This window comes from Branchiostoma floridae, chromosome 13, assembly GCF_000003815.2.
Source record: "Branchiostoma floridae strain S238N-H82 chromosome 13, Bfl_VNyyK, whole genome shotgun sequence".
Lineage (NCBI taxonomy): Eukaryota > Metazoa > Chordata > Leptocardii > Amphioxiformes > Branchiostomatidae > Branchiostoma > Branchiostoma floridae.
This window is the reverse complement of record NC_049991.1, coordinates 8,475,297-8,501,512: the sequence shown is the minus strand read 5'-3', so window position 1 is coordinate 8,501,512 and position 26,216 is coordinate 8,475,297. Positions and strand designations below refer to the sequence as shown.

The 26,216-nt window shown below is 37.9% G+C and overlaps 1 protein-coding gene across 4 annotated transcripts in view; it reads right to left on the bottom strand.

Moving 5' to 3' along the window:
* LOC118428737 (protein kinase C alpha type-like) overlaps positions 1-26,216 on the bottom strand; it is a 68,349-nt gene that overhangs the window by 5,703 nt on the left and 36,430 nt on the right. For all 4 annotated transcript variants that reach the window (XM_035838917.1, XM_035838915.1, XM_035838914.1 and 1 more), the window contains exons 5-12: positions 20,926-21,037; positions 8,967-9,095; positions 7,464-7,620; positions 5,616-5,844; positions 5,044-5,175; positions 2,461-2,634; positions 1,292-1,383; positions 936-998 (exon numbers count right to left, since the gene is read on the bottom strand). In XM_035838917.1, the coding sequence (XP_035694810.1) occupies positions 936-998; positions 1,292-1,383; positions 2,461-2,634; positions 5,044-5,175; positions 5,616-5,844; positions 7,464-7,620; positions 8,967-9,095; positions 20,926-21,037 (1,088 nt within the window). The remainder of the gene's footprint in view (positions 1-935; positions 999-1,291; positions 1,384-2,460; positions 2,635-5,043; positions 5,176-5,615; positions 5,845-7,463; positions 7,621-8,966; positions 9,096-20,925; positions 21,038-26,216) is intronic.

The following is a 26,216-nucleotide window of genomic DNA, read 5'->3' as shown; positions in this document are numbered from 1 at the left end:
TGTGTTACCCTGTCCCTGGTGCTGACTGCGTTTCCCTGTCCCTGGTGCTGACTGTGTTTCCCTGTCCCTGGTGCTGTGTTTTCTTGTCCCTGGTGCTGACTGTGTTTCCCTGTCCCTGGTGCTGACTGTGTTTCCCTGTCCCTGGTGCTGACTGTGTTTCCCTGTCCCTGGTACTGCCTGTGTTTCCCTGTCCCTGGTGCTGACTATGTTCCCCTATCCCTGAATGTGTTTCCCTGTCCCTGGTGCTGACTGTGTTTCCCTGTCCCTGGGGTTGAATGTGTTTCCCTGTCCCTGGTGCTGACTGTGTCTCCCTGTCCCTGGAGCTGACTGTTTCCCTGTCCCTGGTGCTGATTGTGTTTCCCTGTCCCCGGTGCAGACTGTGTTTCCATGTCCCTGGTGCTGACTGTGTTTCCCTGTCCCTGGTGCTGACTGTGTTTCCCTGTCCCTGGTGCTGACTGCGTTTCCCTGTCCCTGGTGCTGACTGCATTTCCCTGTCCCTGGTGCTGACTGCGTTTCCCTGTCCCTGGTGATGATTGTGTTCCCTGGCCCTGCTGCTGGCTGTATTTTCCTGTCCCTGGTGCTGATTGTGTTCCCTGTCCCTGGTGATGATTGTGTTTTCCTGTCCCTGGTGCTGACTGTGTTCCCTGGCCCTGGTGCTGACTGTGTTTCCTGTCCCTGCTGCTGGCTGTATTTTCCTGTCCCTGGTGCTGATTGTGTTCCCTGTCCCTGGTGATGATTGTGTTTTCCTGTCCCTGGGGCTGACTGTGTTTCCTGTCCCTGCTGCTGGCTGTATTTTCCTGCCCCTGGTACTGACTATGCATTACTCTTATTGCTGGCTCATTTTAGACGTGGGTGTGTGAGGAAATACTTGACTTAGGTTGAATCCCAACATTTAGGTAATACACATACTATATATTACAGACTAAAACACATACCTGTAAATGGTCCCCTTGCTGTGCAGGTAGAACAAGCCAATAGCAATCTCTGCTGCATAGAACCTAGACAAGAAAAGAACATAAAAGGCATAAGACTGCTGGAGGAGAAAGTGCAGCACACAATAGCACACAATTACATTTGTAAATGCCCATTTTTCAAGAAAGTATTACTGTGAAATATATACAAAACTAAATCAAACTTATAGATTTGATAAAAAAAGTTTGCGAGCTAAATCAACTTTGCTTACCAACTCGTTATGTACAACTGCACAACTAAACAATGTATAAACCATGGTTTTATGCTACAAAAGCTACTTGTTCTAGGATACATGTAAAATCTTGAATTCTCTACTCACACAGCATGCGGCTCTTTGAACTTCCCACACTGCTGGATCTGGTACATCAGATCACCCCCGTTTACAAACTCCATCACGAAGTACAGCCGATCCTATTGGTCAGGGCAAGAACAACAAACACCAGCTTAACCAATGTGATACAGTCTTCTTTCACTGCCAAGTACTGCAGGTGTCATGAATTCTCTCTTTGAAAGTGTAACTTAGATAGTTTCTTTGAAAAAAAATCATACTGTGTTATAAGTTTGCAAAGTATCTAGTATCTTAATGTACATCAGTCAATGACAAAGAAGATATGCAGTTTGTAGGAATGTAGAAAGGGGGAGCCGAGACAGTATCTCAAATAAAAGCACAATGTACAATGTGATTAATAGACAGTATTGAACTTACTGGTAACAATGATCAATGACAGTGATCTAATCAAGCACAGAGAGTGGTTTTAGGCGGTATTGTACAGTATATTACTTTAATATAGGCTGGAGGCAATACTGTGGTAATAACAACAGACATACAGCAAAGATAACTATCAGAAGAGAAGTAGTAACTTACATGCACTTTACCAGTAGGCAGTTACTGATAATAACAAAAGCAATCTGAGGACAACCCGAAGGGCTAGCAGGGCTCAAAATACTTTTTTTTCTGCATACCTGCACAGGTAGCATTGAAAATTACCCGCACCAGACAAATTTTACCTGCACCACTCTGAATTCAGGAAGTATGGATCATACTAAAATTTTTCAGGAACCATTGCAGCTATTTTTCTTTTATACTTTATAGGTTGTAACAGTTAATAACAATCCATATACATCTACATTATAGGACATTTATGAATAAAACCCAGTACATGGGCCAGTGCAGGTTAGGTGCAGGTAGACAGCAGAAAAACCTGCACAGCTCCAATTTTACCTGCACTAACCTGCATATACAGGTGGTATTTCAGAGCCCTGGCTAGAAACAACATATGGTACAATGTTCAGATGATAAAAGAATTCTAAATAATCCAGAGAGTCTATGTTTTTTGCAGTAAAAAAAATCAACTTTATAATTAACTTTGGAATGGAGGCAATTCTATAACAGTTAATCATCTTAGCATGGAGTAGAAATGGGAAATAAGATATCCTGCATTTGCTTGCAAATTCTGGCTTTCTAGTTTGCAACACAGTGGGCCGTACCATTGTTTGGAAGCAGGAGTGCAGCTGGACCAGAAATGGTGGTTTGTCTCTCAAGGCGAGAACCCTCTTCTCCACCATGGTACATTCTACATCGTCGTCTTGGACAATCACATCCTTCTTCAGGATTTTGATGGCGTACAACTCCTCAACACCCTTCTTCTCGGCGAGCATCACCTAGAACAGTCAACATTCCATTGTAATAGATATATTCTTTGTTAGGGGAAAGATATAGGAAGAACATGTAACTTGTGGGGCTCTTCATCCTAGAAAATAAATGTGAACAATCCGTCTTACATTCTCCTTGAGCATCACTGAAGAAGTCAGGATTTGATCATTTTGTTATACATATCATTTTAGGAGAAAGATTGTATGAAAAAATATCAAGATATCATATAACTGCCAGGTTTCTGTGCCTAAAATCAGATGTACAAATCACCTAGAAAAGTAAGTTTACAGAGCCCCTCCCAGCAATGCTTGTGGCCCTCTGTTTCTGAGCCTGGAGATATTCCCCAAAGTAGCTCAGGATATCCATTGAAATAATCTGTCCCCCATTCTCCTGATTTAGAGGTGTTAGCCAGCAAAGCTGGGGGAGGGGGGTGCTGATGACCAGTGAAAGGGCTACTAGAGGCATGATTTAGTCAGGCTTCTATAAAGGTCATTACTCTAAAGTTTTGAGATACACTATTAGGACATAGCTAAATGCATTCAGATATACACATGCACTCTGTATTGCCACAAAATGCGAAACCTCTTCAAAAGTCAAATTTACAGTTGGTGCTTTACAGCACTCACAGACATCAGTCAATTGCTCTCCTACTTTGGAAAAGTGCCAACTGTTTTACACCCACAGCTTTCATTTGACTCTACCAGTAATCTACCGCAATTTCACGGAAAAGAGGCTGAAATGGATACTTTGACTGTGAAATTCTCCAACCCTCAAATAGAGGGGTAATCATATCATCCACTAACAAAAGAGAGTGTGGCAACTGTCACAAGTTTGGGCTCCATTTTTGAAGCCAGAGAACACTGCTGATGAAAATGCAAAGGGTTGGAAAGTCATAAACACCCTCTAATATCTATTCAGCTGTTTTGACTGCAAGAATATTTAAATATGGGCTGTCTCCAGGACCCTTCCCTCTGTTCTGGGAGCCAATTTCTTGTTGGCACAGACCAAAACTTCACCACATCCTTGCAAAAAAATCTGAACACAATGATGTGAAATTTATTGATTAATCAATTGATTAACGGTAGTGTTAAGCATCAATTACTGCATTGGGAGCGACGGTGAAGTGCCCTGACTTCACGACATCCTCACGCCACTGCCGCATCAAATTTTTGCTCCTTGAATGTTGGTTGGTATGGAATGGAAATGAATCACTTCATCTTATTACCTAGAAAAGTGCCCCAAAACTTGACTTTGATTGAAGTTTTACAACCCTGACTCGGGCTAATATTGCTAAGGTTGCCTTTCAAGAAACACCCAATGGTGTATAGACTATGTGCTTAGTTAAATTCCTAAGGCTTGCAGTTTCCATTGGTATTCATGATGCATTTCTTAACGCAATGCATACCAAGCATACCCAGCCTCAAATGGCTCAATCAACTCTTGACGCATTCGGAATTACAAGACAAATCATTAATGGCTTCTTTCTGTCGCCAAACCCAACGCCACGTCAAGTTCTGTGCTTGCAGCACATTCAAACCGAATTGTCTTTCATTTAACCAACACATTTTGCAGACACAGCAATCTATTACCGCAGTTAAATAGTGCTTACTCCCAATTAGGGATTCTAATACCTACTTGAGAGCAAACCTTTCACATTGGTTGATTATAGAAGCTACAGAGGTGACCTTGGCAATAGCACATCTGCTAACACAGGGCAAAATGCACTTTAGCAGCTCAAGGGTAGATTGAATCAATAAAGGGTGGAATGTAGGTTATCTGTATGGCTTTCCCCTAAACACAACTATGTTGAAGGGCACAGTTTGCATGTACTCAGGCTATACCAATATTAGCTGATGTTTGACCTCATCTCACCCCAAGACCTAACGCAGGAACCTATATGTTTTATGGCGAGTACTCTCTACAGTGTCTGTCCTCTTGTGCCTGAACTTCTTTTTTGTCCTTCACCTTTGGACGAAAGTTTTGCAACATGGACGTTAACAGTGGACAAAAGCTCAAAATCAAGAAAGGCCATGCTGAAACTTGTACCTGAAAATTTCTTCTGCATACTGGACACAGATTTTGCTTTGTCTAAAATAACTGACAATAAGTCAATGTTCTTTGTCTCCCCATTTGATTTGAAGAATAATGTTCAAGACAAAGTGTAATTATACTTCTTTGGTAGCTGGTAGTGCAACGCATATCTACATGTAGGCAATGTATCACCCTACCCTTCTTGTAAAGTGTGTTGGGTTTCTATGGGTGCAGAAGTCTGATGCTTTATGCCAACACCTGAAGCTCACTCATTTACTGGACAACTGGCTTTACCATGTAACTTGAATTAAATCTATTGTTTATGTCATTATACACACACCAAGGAGGTGATTTTAACCTCCTTGCACACACACAGAAGAGCTTACCTTTCCAAAGCTGCCCTTTCCCAACACCATGAGAAAGTTGAAATCAGAGGCTCTCATATGCTCCAGGCTGCCGATATTAACTTCTTCAGAGCGTTTGGATTTCTGCTTTTGCTGCTCATCCAACTTTTGCTTCTGTAGCCAGAAAGGAAAACAAAATATTTTTAAGTTAGTACTTTATCTATTCACCATTGCAGATAAACTTTCACATCATGTGGAACAATGTCCCAAATCCAAAAGATACGTGTAATATCATGCTTCAGTTTGCGGCATTTTAATTTCCAGCTAAATGAAAATCATTTACTTCATTGTTAAAGGAATTATCATAATATATTCATAGTAACACAATATTGGAAAAGAGAACATTGTAATGACAGGTTGCTTTAAAAACTTTAAAAATCCCAAAAATTTACAGTGCTGTAAATGCCTTAAGGAGTGTTCGGTGCAGTCTTATCTTTGCAGAAGTGATAAAGTCACATTCTTTACAGCAAAAACACCACTTTTAAAGTCACCGCAAAAAAAGCATTGAAAATTTCAGTCATCTCACATGTAGTACGAGAAAGAACATTAGTCACCTGCAGCTGCTCCTTGAGTTTAGCGACATTTTCCTCTTCATCGGCAATGGGTACGTTGTAATACTCCCCTTCCTCTTGGTTCAACAGTTTAAACCAGCCCTCGGCAGGCATCTTGATCAGTTCTTGGACACCGAACGACAGCGCCCCCATGAAGTCGTTTCTGGAAGTGCGGTCCCAGTCCCACACCTCGATCGACAATCGTCTGTCCTTGTATTCATCTTTTAGTTTGCTGTTTCGGAGGGAAAAAGGAAATGTCATATTGACCACTTTTATCAAACAATATGTACAATAAAAGCTGATGCACAGAAGAAAACTAAATGATTGCCTGAAACTAACTTTGCTCAAGGTAAAAAAACAGGTAATAAAACATCTTAGACCTGTAGTCAGGTATTCTTTCTTTCTTTCTTTCTTTATTCGCACATAATAGCATGGCTTAAAAACAAATGTGTATACAGAGATGAAGAACATGCGGGGGGTGGGCAGAAGCCTATGGTATGAAAGTGAATAGTCTGAGAAACAAAACCCATGATCTCTAGATCTAATGTATTATCTACTAAACATAATACATAGTCAGTTACATATCGAATCACGACTTAAGTTATTAAGTTAGTGGGATAAATCAAAATGGTAACCGAGAACTAATTAGTCTCCAGACTCATGCTGAAGTGTACCAGTTCATTTTTTTTTCAACCTTTATTTAACCTTGATACATCATGTGCCTTTAGTTGTAATTAACCTTTTGGATGGCCTTAGCACACGGACTGATGTGTGAACCAGTAACAGTTTAAAGCTGTGAAGCATGCTAAAGTTTAAAGGACCAGCCCCTATGGGTTACAAATAGCGCTGACTTAAGCTTGCAACACAGTATATGAGCCTTGCTACCTTTCATTTCAATGAGTCAAAGGTCAAACGACAGTCCTTCACCAATAACAGGAGGGGAAGTTTATTCATTACTGACATTTGGCAATGACATTTCAAGGGTCAAGATTTTTCTGACCCTCTCATCAATTTCTTCCGTCGTCATTTTAGAAAAAAATGTCAGCAGAAAATTTGCAGCTACAACTCATTTTTTGCCACTCTACTGGCAGTATTTAAAAAAAACTAGACACGTAAAAGAACAACATCTAGACATACTGAAAACAAAGCCTTTGTACACAGAGGCTACTAGGGTGATGACTAGGTCTAGCATGGCACAATGCCATGTTATGATCAAAGACAAAAGGCTGAAACACTGGATTTACTTGTGCTAAGGTTCTATAGATACAGAAACTTAGTGTAAGCTGGATACATCCCATTGTGTTCTATTCAATCAGCTAAGTTATCTCTTAAAACTTTGGAATGTCATCACATAAACTTCAGTGGTAAGCAGTATTGTAAAGTTTTAATGGGTCATGACATTTTCAGTAAATTGACACTTTAAGTTTCACAAGACCAAAATGTGGTTTGGCTGAATAATGAGTACCATTATTCTTGGCCATTTAACTCTGCTGTATGGAATACAATGTATCAGTTTGAACAATCTGTATTTATCACATAGATTAAGGTCCTAAATTGCAGTATGAAACAATGCCACTGGGGGATTTTTGTGCATCTTGACAAAGTGCTTTAGTCTAGTATTTCTGAGCTGTTGATGTGAACCATATTTCAAAGCCAGACGTTTTCTATAGACTTCCACATCCATACAAGCACCGTCTGGTATTGGAATATGAATTTGTTACCCTAAAAATGCTGAAGAGTGTTGTGTGTGTGTGTCAGACTAATATTCGGCAAGGGAAGCACAGCCGCAGAAGTCTACATGATGAGTATTTAGTAAATATAACATACACAAACTAAAGGATAAGTACTTACAAGTCAAATTTTTCAAACCACTGTGGATTTAGGGTAGCCTTCAGGGTCTTTGTCTTCTTCTTGCTTTCGTTCTTGGGGTCTGGGATGAGTTTCAGTTTGACATACGGATCTGACAGGCCGTTGGGGTCCATTGGAATCAGGTTCTTGGCTTCCTGGACTGCAGTCAGAAAATGACAGTAAATGGTTAATTTTCAAATGTGGCGACAAGCATACTTGACAACTTTTGGGAACCAACTATGCTTAATGCTGGCTAAATAATATCAATTTATCAATTAACGCTGGTTCACCTTTATCTGTTGGATAACCTATATCAGTTGTTTCTGAAAACATGATGTACAGTATTTAGAGATGTCAAGTTGACGTTGGTTTCAAACTGCAATTTTTGAAAATATCACAGTAACTGTTGACTTGATATCCCTGAATACCATGTTTTCAAAAACAACGGATATAGGTAAACAACCGTATAATAGTTCATAATTATGATAAGTTCAAGCACAACATTAAATAAAAACTTTCCAACATTCCATCAACAAAAAAGCTTTTTTCAGTTCACTTTTTTAACTGATAAACTAAATGTCTAACCTTCATCAACAAATTCAGCAAATGATGCTTACAATAACTATAACATGTGAAAGAAAGTATTTTATTTTGGAAAACAATGGGAACAGCTTTTGATGACCTCTCCACTGTAGGTTTTAGACAAAATGTTATTATAGCACATTTGAAATCAATGCCCACATTTGGGGGAAGAAATAGAATCTATAGATCATGCATGACAAGATAACGGTTACTCAAACAACTGGAAATATTTGTAAACAGTCAGACATGGACTACAGATCCTTCTCAGCCACTGAGAAATGTAGTGGACACTTGTAATGCTTGTAATGAGTTAGTGTTATCTTGTGCATTGTCTTAATTATCAGGGACAGAAGATGTCACTTTGTGTTATCTGCATCTTGAGTCCTGCCCTTGGTGCTGAAATCTATGTGACTGACTTCCATGTCATTATCAGATTATCAGTAGTTAATTTTGACATGCTTGACTTAACAAAAGCTTTTGTCACAATTTTATTACCATCTAGTATAGTAAATAAATAGAGGATACCATGCAGAGAATTCAGTATCACTCAAGGTACCAGCCTAACCAGGTGTTAGGCCATCTTGCTCTGGGGAGGGCTGGGATCGAGGGTTACGTGTTTCAGGGATCCACAATGTGGTATTCTATAAGAGTGTGATACAAACCCTCTAACATATAGGTTTCAATGCAAAATGGGCCAGAGGTTGAGAAAAGACAACCGTATGACATCCTCAAACAGAAAATTGCAAAAATGTCACTTCCAATGTTTGTACTCTTTCATTCAAACATTAGGGCTTTACCTGGCAGTTTGAATCATTCTACAAAGGTGTGTGATACAAGCAGAAGTCCGTGTGTTGCCTTTAAATACCAACCTGTCTTGAATACACATATCATTAGTTGGCTTATTCATACTTACTAAAGACTTACCTTCTACTGTCAATTTCCCATCATTGACTTTGCACTTGAGCTGGATTCGCCCTCTCCTCTCAGTGAAATCAGAACCGCAAAGGTTTGGGACCATGTGCTGGCACCGGCCATGCACGTTCATATCACATGCTGCAAGAACAGTGGACACCCTTAATACATGTATCATCATCACTGTCATCATCATATATAGCCAGCATAAGCATCATCATCGTTCAACTTGTCATATCCACTGAAGGACTGTTACAAAATTTGATTCACAGATCCATAATAAGTAGTGCCACTGCATGATATCATGTAATTAATATCAACACTCATAGTTCCGCCTGTACCATAAAAACAAAACATTGAAAAAATGGTGCTAACATATCAAGGGCCTTCTGGAAGAATATCTGGAACACCTGGATATTTGAAGTGTGGATACGTCAAGGATTACAGATGCTGTATCTAGTAGATCACTTTGAATTCACCATGTTTTAAAATATGGCAGTCTAAGGGTTACCAGCAGATGTATCAGACTTGACTCAAATGAACTTGATGATGTAGAAAAAAATTATAAAAGAAATTTATGACATTTTTCTTGACCTGGATTCATATGAAGTCCATTTCATCAAACTGACAGAGAGAACATTATGCAAATGAACACATTATGCAAATGAACAACTTTGAATTGCCATATACTTAAAATGTATGAACCATACCATATAAAAACTTTTCTTGCTGTCTGATACAGGTAGTGCTGGAATCAAAGTTTAGAACTGAAGTAATTGTGATAGATAGCTTACTAGGTAGATGTTTAACTCTTAACTGTGAGGTCCTTAACTTCATTCAGTTCTTCTCGTGTCATACTGTATACTTTTGTTGACTTTATGTTATTTGACTGTTCTGTAATGTTTTAAACGACTCCAGGAAGAATAGAGTTTATGATAATCATTGTAAAATCTAATTGGAGATCGGAATAAACAAACAAACAAACAAACTGACAGGTCCTTAGCGCCCAATGTTAGGGCACCTGCATGTAAGTTTATCCAATGCAACAGGAAAGTTAGTTGAACACAGTCCAAGATTTTTACATACAACTTCAATTTTCTTGTTAGGTAGATGGCTTCAATCTGACTTTACCAGCTGAGGCACAAGTGATCTTGTGATTGTCTCACTACACCAGACCAACTAACTGAAGTTCTTGTGCCAAATTGAAAGAAGCCTGTATAAACTTTATTGTGGATGATATCTTCTTGACACTTTCTAAAAGTACAGCTGTAAGAAAAATTTTAAGAATTAGACCCCTTTGGTACAGCAAATTTTACAATGCATCCTAAGATTTCTTGACAGCTTATATTACCATTACAATATAGTCTCTCATTTGATGGTACATTTAGAGTTTTATGTAGGAAGTTAATGACTTGTGGGTTGGACAACTGGTGTGATTGCAAGCATTGTGGCATACCGATTGTCCATCTGCTTTTTGTGGGACACTGGCCAAGACCAATGTATACTTCAATGGCATCCATACACTCAAATTTATGTGGCTTTATATAACCTCAGACAGTAATGACAAGATGCTAGTTTTTACCAGTGAAGCAGGCAGGAGCTAACTACCATGTTGGTGTTCCTATTTGCATTTCAGTGAATCGTAGCTCTAGTGCACACAGAAATTTTTTGTTTTATCAGCAAGCAATAATTTGGTAGTAGGCATCCAATAGTGGTTAGCTTCAAGTGTCTGGAATCATTTTGAACTACATGCATGGTTCACTGAAATGCAAATGAGGACACCAAAATGGCGGTCATCAAAGATGCAAAAAATGCTCAAAATGAAGAGGACTCATAGTTCTGGTCTTGAATAAATCCACATCAACAATGCCCATATAGAAGCCCGTAATATCTATTTCCTTCTTCAGTATGCCCTTATGGCATTGCAAAGGAATCTGTCTCTGCCAAACAATATTTATGGAATGACTACCACCTCTATTAGGCACTCACCACCCAGGAAACACTGTTGAATATTGCATGTGGCATATGTACTCTGAGAAATTCAATTTCAAGGTGGTGGCCATGGCCATCGGCGTGTGTCTGATTGCACCTGTTCGAGGATGCCGCGGGTGAACGGCACAGCTGAGGAATGCATGGCAACCTGCTTGATTCATGTACAAATGTATACAGGCTGTGTTCTTACCCATACACTTAAACATTTTCTATGAACAATGAGTCTAAGATATCATCTGAAAATTTGGGTGTTGGAATTACGACAATAGGAAAAGATACAAAACTTATGAGAAAATTTGACACAAAATAATTTATGTTGCAAACTGTAAGATTTAATTGTGGCTAAATGTACAAATATACTTGGGACATTAAGTCAAAATTTGCAACTAATTTCTATAAATTTGCATTATTTTTTTACATTTCCAATATTGCCTAACAATGCATTTAGGTAAGCTGTGCTGTAAGTCTTTGTTGCCTACTGAAAATTCACCAGTTGGACAAAATGGCCCAACAAAACTGCATTCATACGATGTGTATATCCCTATGTATATCGACAAATGAATCTACAAGTATAGTATCAAAGGATCTATGCGTCACACAGGAATTTGAAGTGTTATATAATTAAAGGTAGGTTGATAGGTCAGATTCTACATCATTATTGGAAGAAAGGAAAGAAAAAAAGGGAAAACAACTCTGTCTGTGGAGTAGTGAGGAATTTAGGTATTATATACTAAGTCTCAATCAAATACCTACTTATCCAAGCTCTCATCTTAAGATGTAATGTCTCTTCTTCATAATCCACAGTCCACTTGGAGAGTAATACATCATTAGCAAATCTTATAAATTATACACCACTATCTCATCCAATGTGGAAGGGGCCATAGAGAGTCAAGATTTTATTTCATCTCACAAAAGCCCATTTTGAGACAGAGGACTCAACACTGCATTTTTCTAAACAAGGTACCAATTATTATAAGGACAACTAGCCCATTTCTGATTAATTCCAATTCTGTTGGAGAACTGACCTGGCATTTTCATCTTTATAGAAGTTGGTTATAACTTACTACACAAAAACAATTCAAGACTAAATACTGAAGTTTCTAGCACATTGCTTCAAGTCATTCCCTGAATAATGTAGCTATGTATATGAATCTTCTGTTTGTGGTTTAAATACCAAGAAACTCTTCATCAGTTCTTTATCAAAATCTTTCCATTAATTCATTTTTGAAAAATAGTCAGGGAACCAAGGATTTGGTTTCATGTGGCCAGATTCTGGGATTTATAGCTGCAGACTCCGGACATGATAAAAATATTGATTCAGCCTGCTTGAACATCTCCGAATGTGCGACGGCTCATTTACATGTGGGCCTGCTGCCAAAGTCCGATGTCCGGCACATTCTGTGACCTGTGAGTGAAATACTTGCTGCCTGCTGTACCACTACATCAACATCTGTTTCAGTAACTCTTTTCCTTTGCCCAAAAAGGTTAATTTTTAGGGTGTTATTATGGCATAGCTGTCAAGTTGTAGATAGATCTTAATGATATATATCATGTTCATGGTATGAAAGTACAAAATGAAATAAAAGACCAAACCTTGCAATATTGATGGAAAAAATTCAGACCAGTGCTTTTAGCTAAAAATTGAGTGTGTGCGTGTGTGTGTATATGTGTGTGTGTGTGTGTGTGTGTGTGTGTGTGTGTGTGTGTGCGTGTGTGTGGCAGGGGGTTGTTGCTAAAATTCCACATCATCAACTGTGATCATGAGTATTCTCTGGTTGATGATAACAGAGCGTAGTTACCTGGTTACATAATACTTTGTACGCAGGCATCAAGATTCATTTGCTAGTTGGTAGCATCTAACGCTAATCCACCTTCATCCGCGAGATAACCCATATCCATTGTTGCTATAAACAGTGTTCTTCAGGGTATCAAGTCGACAATCATGATGGTTTCAAACTGCAATATTTTGAAAATACTCATTGTTCATTGCAAATTGGAACCGCCATCCGTCCAGTTGATATCATTAGATCCTTTTTTTAAATACAACAGAATAGGTTACACCACGGATATGGGTGAACTAGCATTCATATAGATTTGTTTTCTTGTTCTTCATACCAGGAAGGTCAATATCAGGCCTTTGATCAACCAGGCTACAACATCAACATGCATGGATTCCTTCTTAGCCTGCAAACACCAGAATTGATTCCATCAGGCATTTGTACAACTGATGGACCACAGCCATTTCTTCACAAATGGCCAGTGTCCACAAAACAGGGGCATCTTCAAAGACCAGGAGTTCCCTAAGGGGGAAGACTGACAGTAATTGATGTCTTATGAATCACCTAGCTACCGCTACAAAAAAACCTAAGGCACTTCTGTTGCCAAGGTTTCTTGAAAAACAAACAAAGCAAAGGTTCGACAGCTGAATTGGTCTGTCTGCTTCCTCACTAAACAGTGGCTACTTCTCTTGCAGGACTATAATGTGATGCATCCATGTTGATGAATTGGTAGTATTATCACATGTGACGTCAGGCTAAGACCTAAGATTGGACAAATTGCTTATAAATGAGTAGCTTAGCGGTCGGCAAGACTGAAACCGTCAATATAATACTACTTCATAACATTGTGCAGTCAACACTGTTCCCTTATGCTTAGCTTGGAATGGCTAAAAGAGATTGCATAATGCATAATTTAGGTTTGGAGTAGTGGTTTACATCCAAACACTTGAAGATGAAACCTTTTTTTGTTCACAAAGTTGTACTGTCTCAACATGCAAGTGTATTGTGGTTTACATCCAACACATGAAACCTTGTTTGTGGTTTCATGCCAATAGTTCTAAGATGAAACCTTTTTTGTTCATGAAGTCATATTGTCACAACAAGCAAGTAGTGTGGTTTACATCCAATACCTCTAACATAACACATTTTTCCGACCACAAAGTCATATTGTCTCAACATCCTTCAAGTAGGTTACTCATCAAGGAATGCATGCGTAATACATACGGCACCTCCAATCAAGCAAAGAGATGGCCGGGGCTTTTAGATAAAATACGTCTCTTTGGGCGATAAGGTAATGTTCGTCAGCCAGGCATATTTTGCAGCATACAAATGTGCCGCCCAGGCTGTTACCACTCTAGAAAGTCATTACCCAAGCTATTTTGCAGCAAACCATTTGTGGGAAAGCTCACAGTGGCAATACATCAAGTGTATACACAATATTTTTTCAGTTGCATAATCTGCATGGTGCAGTTGTTTTGGTCAGTCTTGTCAAGATTTTGTATGGCCTACTTAATTTGCAAACATGTACCAAATTTAGAATGCTAAATGAATACACTGAAAGAACTTTAATAACATTTCAACAATGATAAACAATGCTTTCTGTTGCAGTGATCTCTTTGCCATTGATGGAATATTGTGTCATCTCTTAAGTTCTAGCCCGGCGCAGAAGTAAAAATTGATAACAATAACACAATTATGCAAAAAGTTACACCTCAGCTGTTATGAAAGATACCTTATCAGCAAGAAGAGCCTAAAAACATTTAAAATTTCTTTTTTATTACAGCAAATGTCTTTTTATAAGGAAAATAACACTGTGGATGCATGTATTTTTCAAAACAAAGTAGTTCATATTTACTATCAGTTATGGAGTAGGCCATAGGACTACTATGTAATATATATATATGGACAAACAAAAAAATCTCAACTACAATCCATTCTAACTCATTTTTTTTCATAATTGTGCAAGGAAATAGACACACAGCAGTTTAGATATTTTCCTCTCCAGGACCAGCACATTACCTTAGATTGAAAACAAAATACAATTCATTTCAATCTTCTGTATATTTCTACAAGGGTACAAATATGTGACACGAATGAACTAGAAAATGCTGGCGTTATAATAAAAATAAACAGACATCATAATTGATTACAGTGTATCGTTTACAGTTTTTCTAAGCTGTCTTCATGTACAATGTAAATGGTGTAATTTAAAAGAGTGACAACTCAGGAAAGGAAATCATATTCTGCAATACCTACACGATGACAAAGGGCAAACAATGATAAGTAACAAGTTACAGTAACTGCATCCAGTATCTGTCCCTGGTGCTGAATCCCGAGGCATTGTTGCATGTCATCCTTCCATTGTCTGTTCAAATCTTTTTCTCACAATTAAAACAGCAATGCTCATTAATGACACTTCTAACAGAGATCCTACATCATTCTGTTGTAGCATATAGTTATGATTCATTAAATGGATGATAGGCCTAAACTATTCTGCCACTACTGTGACACGCAATCCCTGGCTGCATTAGATTTAGAGTGACTTGGATTATATACTTTGATTTTCTTTCAACAAATCTAATGCAAGTACAATATGGATGCATCTAATTTTACAACACAGTTCTTATGAAATACACACATGTGCCTGTCTTGGACATAGACACTAATTCATCATTGGATCAAAGATATCAGCCTTGCATCCTCTTGCATTGATGTCTGGATACCGTATGGTTCAGTTGGGCACTTCACAAGTATACCCATCTATTGACTGTGATGCAACTATTATGATGCAACTATCATGATGCAACTATCATGATGCAAAAAATATACTAAGATAGATGAGCATTGACATAGATTTACTCTTGTGCACACATGTAGCTGGATATCACAAAGTTGTTCTATCATGGTATATGATCGATCAATTGCATAAGAGTGGCAGTATTCTAATACTTGGCACTCATGAGCATTCTGGAGAGAAACAAAATTACCAATTGTAAATGCAATACAGCAACAATGACACATCTCTAACTATTAATGCGACCTTTTTCTTAATAGAATATTGAGATAAGAATAAGCTTTTCCTCACTTTGTAAAAAGAAAATTGGATGTTATGGAAATTTCTCACCTAAAGCTTGCTTTTGAGAGGTTTTTAAGTAATTCCATTTCAGCAGGAAGACAAAATTTTAACTTTGCAATAAACACACCAGAAATACCATTGGTTTAGTTTGCTATTGCAAAAATTTTCTTCATATGAAGAATGAAGATGTTTTTGTTGATACATTAATAATCCAATATCTGTACATGATTTCTTTGAAGATTTCTTGCTTTCAGTTCCAGAATTTTGCAAAGAAATAAATTTTTTTTGATCTTTCATATTTAAAAGCAGCTTTACAGAACATTTGTCCTCTATGCATAAACAATGCTTCTGCAACAATGAAATAACCCTTTCATGAAGTTGAATTTTTGTGACAGGGACACATTCTCATAGTTTGTGTAATTCCATTTTCATTACCTGATGTCACCTTCTTTTGTAAGAAGAGCAGTCCCAAGGTGATGCAAAGGTCACCCCTTGATTCATTATTCATTTCAAGGCCTGAAAATTATGACATCCAAGGGACTTGGGATGACTTCAAATGACATTTGGGTCAGGTATAGGTAACTGGTCATAAAAAACTATGCCTAATAACTACAAAAGCTATCAAGCTTCAAGTATTAAAATGACTAATTAACTGAGGTCTAAGATTAGTTTGAGGATAGTGCTGGAGGACACTTTAAGGTTTATACTGAGCAACATTATTACAGATAAGTAATTAGATAATCATTCATAGCATGTAATGGGGACACACGCTCATACATCCATGAATCCCTCCTTTGTTACCACAATCAGGGCTTTTATGTCTTTTACTAGATAGATTGATGTGTTTGGCATTTCTTTAATTGGCTGTGGCTATAATTGCATGGTTACGAAGAACGGGATTGAAATAGAAATAAAAGTTTTATGATTCACCACTCTTGTAAGCAAATCAGGCTAACAAAACTCTAAATGTCACCATACACACAATCCCGTTTATTGTCCGTTGTTCCCCATCTTGCAAAACGCAACAATTTTGCTTCCCTTAATACATCAACAAATCAGAAAAAAGCATACTTTAAATCAATTCATTTCCCCAGGGAATTATTTTACAGTAGAAAGGAAAACAGAGATTTTCAATGTCTTTTTAGTTCTTGATTGAAAGATTTCTGTAATATACATTGGTGACAGTTCATATTCACAGTGTCATGAATTCATGGTGGACAGGTTACCAATGCCAAAAAAAAAAAAACTACCATAAATATTTCCAGATTTACAGTAACTCCAAATGTCAGCATGCACACTCACACTATCCTTTTTATTGTCTGTTGTCCTTTATCCTGCAACATGCAGAAATTTTGCTTTGCATATAAATCAGTAAAATTAATATTGCTGTTGTTTTCAATTCATCTATGCATCCTCTACTGGTACAGAGATTACAATCTGATTTGATTTATTAGCTACCAGTTGCGATTATTACACTCGAAAGAAATATTTCGGGGCAAGCGTAACAAGTAACCGGGGGTTAATCATTGGGTAGATATGCAGGGGGTATCAAGTGAGGTTAATGTTCTAAATGAACCGTCTGCATTACCATGTTAAGCCTCCCTCTGAGAGCAGAACATGACAAGACTTTAATTACCGACATGCTAGAAGACGGGACCTTATCAAGAATTGATATCCCCGGGGAAGGTTCACTAACTCTCAGGGGGGAGTACAGTGTATTCTGCATCACAGCATCTTGGAATGAGTAAATGAGGCCATGTCAACTGCACGTCATGGATGACGTCCATTTTAGGGATCTGTTATTTCTGTCAAACCTTCAGTTTATCAACTCAAGTCACATAGCTAGGTGATTATGACTGTATTATGAAATGTCAACATTACTATTATGTGTCCCTGCTATTTCTACCTTGCAGTAAAATCTAAAATGTCCCTATAATTCTTTGTCAATTCATGACATTCTCAATATCAAGCACCACTCCCTGATATTGACTTAGCACTTGAAATGTTTTGGATCCTGAATAATATTTCTCAAATTCATAAACTCATCTGATGGCCTACTCTACCACAAGAAGTCCCTTTCATGATTTTTAATGATCAAGTACTCGGTAGTTAATGTTACTGCTTGCTTATTTGGATTAATCCATTTTAAGGCCAAGGAAAAATGTTGGTTTTCCGGGTGCCTAACTGACCCTAGCAAACAAACAAAGTCTTGTACCTTCCAATAAGTTTAAATTGATGTACTGTATATTTTCATATGTGGCATTATTATAGCATCTGAGAAATGATGTTGATCAGAAACACAACAATTTATTCATAGGCCAGATTTACAGGAAATTGAAGAAGATGATAATGTCAGGTATAATTATACAAGTCCTGCTGACGGGGATCACCTGTGTGTACCTCACCCTTCTTTGTTGAGATCACCTGCTGGCCCCTTATTGCGTTCTGCACCACAACAACTGATGAGTCGCGATAACCACCTGTGCCACATACCAATTTTTCACCGACTGTGAGGAGGGCTGAGCCAAGAAGCATGGAGCACCGGCGCAGTCATCAGGATGAACCTGTTCAGTGAGCAGTGAAGAATTTGAAACACAGGCTTGCTACATGCAATACAATATATGACCTTATGGCTTCAATGCAGCAATAAACTAGGTGAAGAATATCATATAATTACAAGATTTTACACTGAACACTCACTTACACAATGTACATCAGACTAATTTGAGCACACATTTTTATGAGCTGGCAGCTTTGTTTTGCATTACAGCTTACAAGTTCTTAGAAGCTAACAGTGCACAATCATGGTAATTATATACTTGATGGGGATGCCCTACATGTAGCTTCAGACTTTTTTACTGTAAGAACATTTTTCTTACTTCTTATTTCAAAACAATAATTTAAAAGAGATGTGTGCAAGTATATTTTGAATGCAAATAACACCTGTGTGAATAGACTATTCTTATCTACCTTAAAGTTTCTAATCAACATAGTCAATGGCAACAAATATGGTGTCTTGTACCTACTCACATGAAAGTCAGTAAAAAAAATTTGCCTGGAGTTAGGGCACATCTTACAAAAGGGTAACCCCACTATAATTGCAAGATATTACTAGTTTGCCATTCAAAAGAATGTTCTTTGCAAGCCGCGGTGACAGGTTTCATACCTAATGTCGTTCTCACTGTGACCATCAAAGGACTTTAATATGATTGCCTGGCTTCAGGAGTCAAGAGCTGGCAGTTTGACTTGCAAGCTTTGAAGTTCAAATGTATCATCAGAAAGATGTTTATTTGGTACAAAAGTATGTTCAATGCATGATACTTATTATGGTTGATGGTAGTACATCTATCAGGAATTTTTGTATTTCGATGTCACTGATGTCAATTGCACTTAAAGCTGATTTTGTGTATCATTCATACAGTCATGCATGTTGTTGGTACAGCAAATGGCCTTTTAACGTTTTCAACTGGTTCACATTTGATTTAATCAAGACTAGTCTTGTATTAGTTTTTGAGACAATACCAGATATTGTTAGCATAGGTGAATGAGATATTCAGACCCCATTCATCAGAGTCGTACAGTCTAAAAACAACTCATTACAGTCGCCATTCACTCAAAGACACATGATATCACGCTATACACATGTTGACAATGGTTCATAATAAGTAAAATCCTTTTGTTTCCAAAGTTGAATAATCAAACTACAATATGATACATACCTCATCTCACATGTTCCCAGGACTGCTTTGTCTTCTTCTAACTGGTGCAAAATACTCCAAATGGCTCAAAATTTCTTGGAAAATAAAACGTCAGCTTCTTTGAAAAAAGGAGGTAAACAAACAGAAAACCAACGGGTTGGGAAGGGTTTTGGGCAGATTTCTGCATGCAACTGGTGACTGTCAACAACCCTGACTTTGAAGGGTTTTTCTCAATATATATTCCTTGCAATTACACCACTGTATGTTCCAACACCCCTGCCTATAGAGGTCTTGACATAATTCTACAACCACAAACTCACATGTATCGATCATACGGGCGTAAGAACGTAGAGGTGTGGGCACATACAAATGTAGGGGCATCATAACATAGGGGTGTCATTACATTAGGGCTGTCCCTATTTCTTGCTGCTGTGTCCTGAATTCAACCTTGCTCAACCTATATTAAGTGCTTGTGAATGAGCTACCTGTTCCTACTGGTATATTCAGTGTACACTAGAATCGCATATACATGTCATCAGGTAAGGGCTTCACATTTGTTGTATGTTAAAATTACAACAGTCCTGGATGTGTGTATTTAATGCAGCTATCTCACAATGAAAAGGGTTTCCACTTATTCTTTTTGACAGCTGGTATTGTCATCATAAGCCTCCTTGGAAACCGTACGGAACTAAAATTGCCTAACAGCCACTTAAAGACTCACTGAGTACAAGACGTTGTCGAATAATGCTTATCAATAGATAAACCAACTTAAATTGGTCCTTATAGCAGATAGAAAGTTTATTGTACTCAGCTCAGGAATGACATTATGCAAATGAACAATTACTGGACTTCACATATTAAGCTTTGTAGGTAAAAAAAACCTATCGCCACAAGGGATTGTGATTAAGGTCAAAGATGAAGTAAAATAAACATTGAAGTGGAAATGTTTCAAACACATCTAAGACTTCTAAGAAAAAGGACCTTAACTTGACCTTTGACCACAATGCACCTAGACTGTATAAAAACTGTGCATTTGGAACTTGAGGTGGCTTATTTCATGACATAGAAAACAGCGAGCAGATTAAAATTGGACTGAGCTAAATAGGGTTTGGACTTCTAGACTTTCAAATTTTATACCTAAAGTATGTGTAAGATATTTTGTGGGAAGGTTCTATAATGCATCATTATACCCTCCCCAGAAGTCTTCATGCTTCATTAAAAACTAATCTCAAAATAAATTTCGAGATTTTTGAATTTTGAAACTTTTTGGGAAAAGTTCAAAATTCTTGGAAAAATTTCCAAATTGTTTGGAAAAATTTCAAATTGTTTGTAAAAATTTCAAATTTTTTGGAAAAAAAAATTATTTAGAAAAATCTCGAAATTTTTTTGGACCTACTATGAAGAAAAAGGATGTAAAAGTAACTTACAGTCACATTTCATGCCCTGGTGGAGCAGCCCATACAGCAAGGACCCACAGTGGTCACAGAAGGTGGGACTACCATAGGTGTGAACTTTGAACTTGTGCTTGCTGCGAGGGTCCTGTCATCGGAGAGAAGAAACACAGTAAACACACAATCACCTATTTTCCTTCTAATGGATCCAAAATGAATCCTAGAGGAAAAGATAATATTCTAATGGTTGTACTTGTAATGCTAGTTCACCTTTATCCACGGGGTAACCTTTATCCGCTGTTTTTCAAAACGGTATTCAGGCACATCAAGCCGACAGATGGTAGTTTTAAACTGCAATGTACTTACTGCAATTTGAAAACAACGTCCATCGGATAAAGGTGCACTAGCATTAATAACAACATTACACTGTTAAAATTGCCTTCATTACATCCATGAAAAAGAAGGTCTGTCTGTTTGTTGTGTTGGTGTGTGTCCATAGTTGGAAGGTTGAGTTGAGTTGGCTCTGGTACAAATTTGTTCCCACAGGCACGCAGTAAATGAACAGTTGAAGTTGATGAAGATGGCATATGAGAGTAGAACATGTAATATGTGAAATGGGCTCTAAATATTTCATGGCGGTATGAGGCTGTTCGACACTTGACTTCTTTTATCTGTTCTGTCAAAAATTAAACTACACTTGGCTATACAGGGGTCTCAATATGGATGGATGAAAAATGAATATTCACATCACATACTTTGTATAACGGATAGGTCTGGTGAAGATAGCTATATAGGTAGTATTGAGACGTTAAATCCTTAAGTTGAATTGGTGGTTCTAAGCACCGGGTCAGACATTTCCCTTGTGTGCTACTGAAGACTCCTATCGGGAAACATTTAGTGCTGTGCAATCTAAAGGCTTATGGTCCGTCTCCTCTCAGACAAAAGACATATAGCAGACTTTTCAAGACCGTGGTTGGGAGTATGGTTGTGAGCGAGGAAATCTGTGGTTGGGGGATGGTCTGAAAAGTTGCCTCAAAGTCTCCAAAATCTGCAGCCGACTATGATTCTTTTATAGTCTGGAAAGTCATCTTCTGCTCTGATGCAATCCAAGGAGTAAGGATGGTGGGATATGACGGATTCCAGTCTACCTGTAATGCTAGTTACCTATATCCGAGGGTGACCTATATTCGTTGTTTGTACAAAAAACGTAATTTAGTGATATAAAGTCAACGGTGTTCATTTTGAAAATATTGCAAATTTGAAACGACTGTCAGCAGACTTGCTGTTTTTAAAGACAATGGATAAAGGTCACCCCACAGATAAAGGTGAACTACCGTTTAACTCCCATCCCAGTACCAACCTTGGTTGGGGAGTGATCAGGAGCAAAGAAGAAGATGTGATGAGTGTATGAGAGTCTTTACTAAAGCATGGCTTGAAATACCCCCTGCATGTGCAGGTTAAGCCCCGGTCACAAAGCGCGTACGATTCCTTGCGATGGACTATTCCGCATATCGTACGATGAGCGCAGTACATCGCAAGAAAATCGTAAGCATCGCAAACCATCGCAACGCATCGGATGGTGTTCAAAATTTTTCCAGCGTCGCACGATTTTTCACTTGTGTCTCTTCTGTATAGCCGTCTGACCGCTTTTGTGCTTCTTTAACCAACAAAATGTGGACATTAGCTGTTTAATACCTTCCTATAATATCTTTAACTGTAAAAATAAATTTAAAAAGACCATGACAACAAGAGTATTACAAGCAAAAGTTCAAATCAAGCGTGAGTACTGGTATGGTTATCTCGGTCTGCTTGCCGGCTCTACGTGTCAGGCTCTTTCGAAGATCGTCATGATCATGATATGCTATCAACAAAAAGATGCCATCATACAAAAATCAACTGATAAGAATTATATCATATATATTTCCGACTCATAGAGCCTGCCTTTATGTTCGAGTTGTCCCCATGGTTATTACGATTATGGTAAACTGACCCAAGACCGACGAGAGCTGAGATTTGATCTAATTATAAACTCACGTGCATGAAGCGATCAAACAATTTGTCTGCATCACCTGTGCGTGGCGCGCTGTTCTCTGGTTGCGACTGTGGCAGTTGCGACTGATATATTTCCCCTTTTCGTCAATATCGACAATATTAGGGAAAACTGAAACCATCACAACATGCTAAAAAATCATAAATCTATAACCTCATCAGTAGACAAAAATTGCCGTAATGAACTCTGCTATGGGGGCAAATAAAATCTTACGACGATAGCGAAATTTTGAACATGTTCAAAATCCATTTCAGCTCTATTTTTCGCCATACGACGCTCCCCGATTTACTATGATCCACTGCGATTGACGCAGGCACGCTCTTATGACCTCATCGTACGATCCACTACGCGCTTTGTGACCACGGCTTTATATACTTAAACCATTGCTTCCGATTTTCTTCCGACTTACGTCGCACTGCGATTATCCTGCGCATCGGAAGGAATCGCAAGGAATCGTACGCGCTTTGTGACCGGGGCTTTAGTGCAGGTAAAATTGGATCTGTGTGCCATGTATTTCTGATGTCTACCTGCACTTAACCTGCACTGGTCCATGTACTGGGTATTATACATAAATGTTCTACGATGTAGTGTATATGCCATTGGATTGTTATGAGCTGCATTGACAATACCATCTATGAAGAATAAAAGAAAAAAATACTTCCTAAATTCATAGTGGTGCAGGTAAAAGTTGTCTGGTACAGGTAATTTTTAATGTTACCTGCCCCAGTGCAGGTATCCAGAAAAAAAGGATTTCGAGCCCTGTAAAGGTAAGCTTAAGAAGTTGACACATATCTCATAGATTAATTGTGTAGAGTAGGGTCAATTTAGTTTCTTAGAATGGTCCTTGATATTGAAGTCTTCATTTGCTACACATTGTATATTATCGTACCATATTCATAAGCAACAAAGACATTTATTTGCAACATAAAACTTTTGAATTTTATTAAAAACTGCTAAATGATTTTTGATATCATAATCAAAGGGACCGCCAAATCGTGGCCAGGTGGTCCTCTTGTAGAGGTGGTCACTTTTAGGTTCAGGTTTCACACGAATCTGTGAAGTTTAACTTTCATCATAATTGTTTAAAATAATATCTGCGTAATAATTAACATGCAGTAAATGATAAACTATCTTGTTGTTTCATGCCATGATTGTAGAAAAAATTAGACTTTATTTCTTTACGACAAAGAATCTTTAACTTACCCGAATTTTTGACTGTGTTGCTCCAGTCTTTTTTAAGGAATGAATTTTCAGTTTATTTGTTTATTATCTATTTTTCACAGCATTAATTATGAACTTTAAAGTTCTTTATAGGAAACGTAGCATATGATATTTAACAAATCAATCAAACATCTGACATGCATTAGAAGTATCAAATCTAAAACACAAATTAAATACACAAAAAATAACAAAAGATTGATAGTTTATGATCACAGTGATTATCATATTCATAATTTGATTTCAAATTATTCATTAACATTCTTATAAGAAATTAACATATTTTCAGGAGAGAGTGAAATAGTTATCAAAGCAAGGTAAGGTAAAAAGGTCACTGTTTTTTATGGGTAATACTTTTCTGTGCAGCTTTTAGATATAACATAAAAAGGGTACTAGATGATTTACCTTTAAGTTATATGATGATTGTTTGGACCATCTCCCAAGTTTTATATAAAAATCCTGGACCTCTACTTCTTCTTACAATGCCTATTAAGGATGGCACACCATTCTTCACATGAAGTTATGACTATGCATGTATCAATGTATGTGTGCGTCTGTCTGTCTGTTTCCACCAAGTTACCTTTTTTGTGCCTCCTGGTGACTTTTCTAGGTACTGCAACAGAATTTTGGGCTTTGATATCTTGTGTCCTGGACATACTAGTACTATAAGATATTGTGTAAATGTGTAACTAATGTTGGATATCTCTTGTGCTTATGAGGAAGAGTAATAAGTTTTGGCTCATGAAATTCAATTCATTTGTATTTTACCATGATGGTATGGATCAAAAACCTTGTTCCAGACCTGAACGAAAATTCTTCGACAAGGACAAATTAAAACACAGCCCTAAACCACCCAAGGCCAAACAATAACTGGGTAATAGACGTAATAGACATCACTGATAATACCAATAATTTTGGACACAGGCACTTGTTATCAGTTCTTATCTAGTCTTAGATCTCCTTTCTTGCCATGTAAAACAGAGCATTATCAACTTTTCTGTCATTCAAAAATAATCCACTCATCCATCAGAAAAGGACAAACATGTGGAACACCTGTTACTAGTCTGTTGTACACCTGTTCCTGACCTGTTAGAAATAGAAAAACAGGTAGCACGGCCCTGTTGTAAACTGTATTCTTGGCATTGGTTAGAAATAGACAACCATGTTGCACACCATTTACTACTTTGTTGCACACATGTAATGTTCTTAGTCTGTTGTCAACCCCAATGACAACAAATTGGTTAAAAAAGGTCAAGCATGTAATATACATACAGTGCTTGCCACTCAGCTGTACATATGCTCTTGACCTGTTGCCAACTCTATTCCTGTCGTTGTTTATTAGAAAAAGGGCAAGCAGATGGCACACACCTGTTACCAATTTCCTGTACACCTGTTGTTGACCTGTATGCATGGCTGTACCTGTTGCTGTCAGACTTTTAGCTAGGATTTTATCCTAGGGGTCCAACTTTCTTGCAGTATAGTGAGGGCTTAGGAGGGTTAACTATATAATAGGGGGTCTTAGGAAATCCTACCTTGGAAAAGTTTAAAATTCATAATTCTCTGAACTCACTATTTCCTACATCTTGAGGCACAAATTTTGTGGAACACCGCAAAGTTATTGTCAGACAGGTCACATGTGACCTAGCAGCATCCCTGGTCAATTTAGAATTTTGTGCTTGTGCAGAGAATCTGTTCCTGAGGGTAAGCGGCATATTTAGGTGTCCAGAGGGTCTAATTTCTTATTAACAAGGATGCCTGGATGCATGCCTTAAGTTAAAAGCCTGGTTGCTGTCCTGATAAATTCTAATTCAATATTGTACACCTACAATTGTACAGCCTGGTCATGTCCATCAGATGATAGGTTCACCACAACAGCAAGTTGTAGGTACCATGGGACAGGCGTGGATGTGTTGTACTATATTCATTCCTCTTATGTGACAGGGATATTGTAGATCATTTGTCCCCAAAAAATTTCGATCAATTTTCACGTATCAAAATCAATCACGATGTGGGACAATATTGATGTGTTCTATCATGCCCTCTCAAACAAAAGTCATTT